At 48.3% G+C, this 6,187-nt stretch overlaps 1 protein-coding gene across 1 annotated transcript in view; it reads right to left on the bottom strand.

The window, feature by feature from the left end:
• Positions 1 to 5,607, bottom strand: part of LOC110294930 (acyl-CoA dehydrogenase family member 10) — a 26,307-nt gene extending 20,700 nt beyond the window's left edge. Inside the window, exons 1-2 of the mRNA XM_029477797.1 lie at positions 5,454 to 5,607; positions 706 to 905 (exon numbers count right to left, since the gene is read on the bottom strand). Coding sequence (XP_029333657.1) covers positions 706 to 892 — 187 coding nt within the window. The 5' untranslated portion in view covers positions 893 to 905; positions 5,454 to 5,607. The remainder of the gene's footprint in view (positions 1 to 705; positions 906 to 5,453) is intronic.
• Between the last annotated feature and the right edge of the window lie 580 nt (positions 5,608 to 6,187).

Raw genomic sequence — 6,187 nt, forward strand, 5'->3', positions numbered from 1 at the left:
GCCACCATGTGGTTGCTGGGATTTGAACTCTGGACCTTCGGAAGAGCAGTCGGGTGCTCTTACCCACTGAGCCATCTCACCAGCCCCGAAAGGTACTTTTTAATTCTCTTCCCAGCTACAGTTCCGTCCCACCAAATAGTATCCTGTTTGACTTACAACCTAAGCCCGCCTCCACTCCCCTTCACCCTAAGCATTCAAAGAATTCCTAACTGCACTATATATAAACTCAATGCTTTCTGGACTCGTGGTTGCATGCCAGCACCTACATCGAGGTGGGGATGCTTGCAATCTGAGTCAAGACTCGAAATAATAAAAAGATTCTTTTGCAAGTTGCAGCTGACTTCGAAATCTGGGGCTCCTCTGGGTATCCCTCAGAGTCAGGACGTAATGGTTTCATCTAGGTCAGGCTATCCTTGAATTTACTGTTTAGCAGAGGATGACCCAGAACAACTGATTCTCCTGCTTCAACCTACCAAATGCCACATCTGGCTTATGTAGTGCTAAGGACTGAACCCCGGGCTTCACGCATGCTACCAATTGATCTACCTTATTTTCCATAGGTCATTAAGAAAAACGACTCTGGGCAGCTGAATAATTTTCCTCAAACACTGCCCTTAAGTGGGGCTTAGAATTTGACCCTCAGGCCTATCTGTCTCCATTTTCCCACTCCCACTTCCTAAGAGTTAAAAAGAATAAGGAGCTTACCCTCAGCCACTGTCCCTGGAGAAGGCACGAGAACTCCGCCCATGTCAAAAATGACTGCTCTGTAGCTTCGGCCTCCAGAATGTGACCAGCGGAGGACTCCCTGATGCCTGCCCAGGGGATGGTTCAGGGCCGTGGTCCTCCATGCCCAGTGCAGAGAGGAAGGCTGGAAAAGTCTTCTTACCCACATGGTGAGATGGAGGCTGTGTGGGGAGAAGGTTCAGGGCAGCCTGAGCCACAGCTTCTGTCCAGGGTTGGGGTTAAGTTAGGGTAGGGTATCCCTGAGCTGGCTGCCACCCACAGCTCCCGGCTAAGGTCCAACCAACGCTCAAGCCCCACCCACAGCTGGCTTCAATGACTGTTCACAAGGGGCCTTCACCCTCAACTGCTATAACCACGGAAAAGGGGGGTTGAGCCCTGAGTTTCCTCAGTCCCAATTCACCTGCCTCAGCCCTGTCTGTGCTTGCTCCTGAGACCCCAATCTCCTGCCTTCTTCTCTCACTGCAGATGTCTCTTCAGGGACCCTGGTGGCTCCCTGCTCTTTCCTCCTTCCTCCCTCAACAGCCAGAGAAATCCTTCAAAGCCACAGATGTGACCACATCTTAACCCCATTTTGTTTTCATGGTTAGTTTGTTTTTGTTTTGTTTTTGACACAGAGTTTATTCATGTAGCCTTGGCTGTCTTGGAACTCACCCTGTAGTCCAGGTTGGCCTCAAACTTAGAGGTCAACCTGCCTCTGCCTCCCAAGTGCTAGGATTAAAGTCCTGCATCACCAGCCTGTCTTATCCCCATTTAAAATCTTCACTGGAAACAGTGTGTGACAGTCCAACTGCAGGAGATACTAGCTGACCTGGAAAACTTAAAGAACCTGTGTGTTAGTAACCCTTTTCATTGCTGTGACCCACTCCCTGACAGAGTAGCACAAGGGAAGGATTTGTTCTGGGGCACAGTTTCAGAGAGCTTATTTCGTGGCTGTGCATGCAGCTCCATGCACTTGGCCAGAGCATCATGACAAAAAAAGAGGTTTGTACTTCATGGCCAAGCAGGAAGCAGAGAGGGAACATAGGAAATGGCCAGGGCAGGACCCCAGGACACACACCAGTGACTTGCTTCCTCTAGCTGGTCTGCACCTCTCAGGATGCAACAGCTCCCAACAAAGATATCTCAATACAAATCTGTCGTGAGATCAATCCACTGACTGGGTCCAGAGCCCTGAGAGGTAAACTGTCTCTGGACCCCATCGCTAGAACACCAAGAGGCCTGGATTCCTAACTCTGGAGGCCCTCTTATTCAACAATGAGAAAGTAGGCTTTTATTGGGGCTTGCAGGGCTACACCTATAATCTCAGCACCAGGGAGACAGAAGCTGGGGGTGTCTCAGTGTCTCCAGGCCAGCCTGGGCTACATGAGACCCTATCTCAGACACAGAAACAAACTCTGAATAGACACAGAAACTGACTAGCAAACAAAACCAAGACCTAAAAAAGGAACCTTTCGGGGCTGGAGAGATGGCTCAGTGGTTAAGAGCACTGACTGGTCTTCCAAAGGTCCTGAGTTCAAATCCCAGCAACCACATGGTGGCTCACAACCGTCTGTAATGAAATCTGATGCCCTCTTCAGGTACATCTGAAGACAACTACATTGTACTTAGATACAATAATAAATAAATCTTTGGGAAAAAAAAGAAAGAAACGTGAGAGCTTAAAGAGAAGAGGGCCCATTAAATCTTTGGGAAAAAAAAGAAAGAAACGTGAGAGCTTAAAGAGAAGAGGGGCCAAGCAGCTCCTTAAAAAAAAAAAAAAGAACCTTTCGTCTTTTTTCTCTTTTATTCTTGAGAGAAAAAAAAAATCTTGCTCAACAGCCCAAGCTGTCTCATGTGCTTGGGTCCAGGCAATCCTCCTGCCTTAGTCTCCTTACATAGCTGGCAAGGGAGGGACATATGGACTGTTGTGCCCAGCTAACAAAAGATCAAATAGTAAACCATGAAAATCTCAAGATGTACCAATTCATCAAAATTTGGCTGCATTTTGTAGTTAAAACAAAACAAACCCCAAACCCCAAACTCCAGACTCATGAGCCTCTTTCAATTTTCGTCTTTCCATGCTGAGGCCGAAGTCTATGAAGGACAACACCCTGATGTGGAGGCAGAGGTTCCAGGCTTATGCTGCCACTTCTGTGTTGTGTATCCCTGGGGAATCTGGCCTTTGTGCACACTAGGCAAGCACTCTGTCCTGCTTCTCTCCAGGCCTTGGCACCTTTGTGCCGCCAGACCAGAGCCTGTTCCCCTGCTTCACCTGGTTGGTCAATTTCTACTCACTGTTACACCTCAGCCTTGCCCTCTTCTCTGTAGATTTTATTTCTTTTCCCCATGCTGACTGTGGCATTTTTGTGGTGGGCTCCCACCCCCAATGTCCCTTTTTCATAACTGTCATGGAGTATTTAACCTCTACAAACATTAACAGTTCTCCTAACTGCTTCTATGGTAAGCCCCACAAGACAAGGACTGCGTTGTCTTTTAGACAGCCATTCCCTGGGGCTTGGTGCTAGAGTCAGAACAGCTCCTCAGGCTAAATGACCTGAAGGATGAGAAACAGGATAGATCAGAAAATAGCATGGAGTCCTGAGGATGCATGGCTGTATCCCTAGCACATCAGAGGCAGAGGCAGAGGCAGGGCAGCCTTGAATGTCCAAGCTAGCCCAGGCTAGCCAGCAAAGAAAGGGAGAGAGGGTGCAGGGAGGGAAGAGCTAGGGACAGGCTTGAGTGGCTGACATCCAGGAAGAGCTGTGACTCCTTGTCCCCTCCTGATTAGCAATGCTAGTTTCCTGGCACTGGCATCTTCTATACCACAGTGCATCTTTGTTTTCTCTTTGTCAATCAGAATGAGGTTAGACTAATGTAGGCTTCCTGCCTCAATCATATTTCATAAACGACCACACGGTGTATAGTTTTATATTATTGACATGGTGTTGTAAAGACATAAGTGATCTTGTGTTTGACTGGTTTACACATCTGCTTCTGCTATCCACTGACAGTGAGGTCCTAGATATGTTAGCCTCTCTGAGCCTCAGCTTCTTCCTCTGTAAAATGGGGACAATTACAGTACCTATTGCAAAGGTGGGGGCAGGTTTCCATTGCCTAAAGTACAGAATGTAGAACTATCACGTTAGTGTGTGTCACACTACTTAGAGTTATCTAACACTTGACTTGGGGGTGTGCCTCAGCAGAATGGCTTGTGCTTAGCATGATGAAGACTCTAGGTCAACCTCAGCACCATAAACTAATGTCCGACACAGTCAGATGATCTACACTGTGTGGATGCATGGTGCATTTTTATATATGCCCATTATTCTCCATGAGGGAGGTGTGATTTGGCGAGATCCATGCAAATTTTTTGGTGGTCATCATGAGTTGACATTACTACTGAGGTCTATGGTTCATAGACACACATACATGTACCCAGAAAGGGTTATTAGGACATGAAATGTGAGCAGAAGTTGGGAAACCCTGGCATTAAAAGGATATGAGACATATTACATAGGAAATAGTGTGAGTACCTCTATATATTGTATGTTCCTGTTACAGGTACCATTTGTATACATGGTCTCTCCCGGACCTCTTACATTATAGCATGTACATAATATTATCTGCCCTGTCGTGTCATGTTTTTTTCTCCAAATATGCACTTATCTTACCTGGTTTTTCTCTTTCTGTCTGTCTTTCTGTCTTTCTTTCTCTTATGTGGGTGTGTGTGTACTGGACATCATGTCGATTATGTCGTCTGTGTTTGTGTGTTTATTCTAGACACTGAACCCAGAGCTATAACCCAAGCATTCTAACACTGAAGTGCATTCCTCAGTGTGTGTGCTCACTATAGCACCTGCACAGAGGACAATCTTGAGTTAGTTCTTTCCTGCCATCTGTGAAGCACAAAGCCTTCAGCAGAAGCCTGTAACCCTGGCACTGGCGAGGTGGAAAAGGCAGGAGGGTCAGAAGTTCAAGGACATCTGATTCCAATACATAGAGAACACAGCTTATTTTTCTCCAATATATAGGGTTCTCAGTATCTTGGGCTACACCAGACATTGTCTCAAAACAACTAAACAATGGCCAGAAGGTGGTGAGGCAGGACTGTATCCCACAACTCCGGAAGCAGAAGCAGGCAGATCTCTGAGTTCGAGGACAGCCTGGTCTACAGAGTGAGTTTCAGGACAGTTAGGCGTACTTGGAGAAACTGACTGGGAGAAGAAAATAATAAAAACAAACAAAAAAATAAAACCAAACAGAATCAACAACAAAACCAAATTTAACCATGACCTCTAGGCTTTACAGTGTATACCTGTCTCTATACATCGTTTCATTTCTCAACCCTGCAGTTATGTAATAACTAGCTCAGGATCGCACGAGTGCCGAAGCTTGTCCTGTCTGGGGCTCTTTTCTTTTTTCTTTTCTTTTCTTTCTTTCTTTTTTTTTCTTTTCTTTTTTTTTTTTTTTTAAAGTTTTTTCGAGGCACGGTTTCTCTGTATAGCCCTGGCTGTCCTGGAACTCATTCTGTAGACCATGCTGGCCTCCAACTCAGAAATTCGCCTGCCTCTGCTTCCCAAGTGCTGGGATTAAAGGCGTGCGCCACCACACCCGGCTCTGGGGCTGTTTTCTGTGTCCGCAAAATCATCATCCCACGCAGCCCCGCAGTGCTGGGCTCTCAGTGGATTATCTGTGAAGGCACTGCGCTCCTAGCCAGCCCCTCGCCATACCTGCAGAAAGTTACAACCCTGAGGTCGAAGACCCAGGAACCCTCAGATTCACGGTGAACCCTGCGGGAAAACTAGGGAGGACAAACGGAGGAGACAGACGCAAAACAGAAACGAGAAGGCTCAGCGTGCACTGCGCACGCTCCTCGGACACTGTCCAGACAGCCAGGGGGGTGGGGGTAGGGGGATGGGGGCAGAAGCGACTGACGAAAGCGCATGCGCAACTTGGGCCGCGCCCCCTCCTACCGACCGGTGCGCGTGCGCGACCCCGCGGGTCAGAGACGGCGGCCGACAGGCGGAAGCGGAGGTTGTTGTGGCTCGGCAGGCTGCTGAGGCGGCGGCCGCGGCTTCTGAGGCGGTGGCGGCGCTGCCGACCGCGGGCCGCTCGGCCTCTGGGCTCGGGCCGCAGCCTTCCGTCAGCCCACCGGGGCCCACGCCGTGCAGGTGACCGATCTTTCTGTACTTTGAGCTAAAGATCGGAAGAGTGGGAGTTTAAAGGCAGCCAGGGGTACAGTTGTGATCTCACGCCAGAAAAGACAGGAGGTCACGTCCAAGTGTGGCGGTCGTCCAAGCCTTTATCCCAACTGGATTCTGGATGGAGCTTCAGTCACTCTGTACACTTGATGTCTTCATGGATGGTTTGCTGTGTCAGCATGTCCTCACTGTGTGCCACAAGAGTGTGGTTTTACATATTTCTTCTAGATTCAGGTACCTGTCCAGTGTCTGCCACAGCTACC

The sequence above is a fragment of the Mus caroli genome, chromosome 5, assembly GCF_900094665.2.
Source record: "Mus caroli chromosome 5, CAROLI_EIJ_v1.1, whole genome shotgun sequence".
Lineage (NCBI taxonomy): Eukaryota > Metazoa > Chordata > Mammalia > Rodentia > Muridae > Mus > Mus caroli.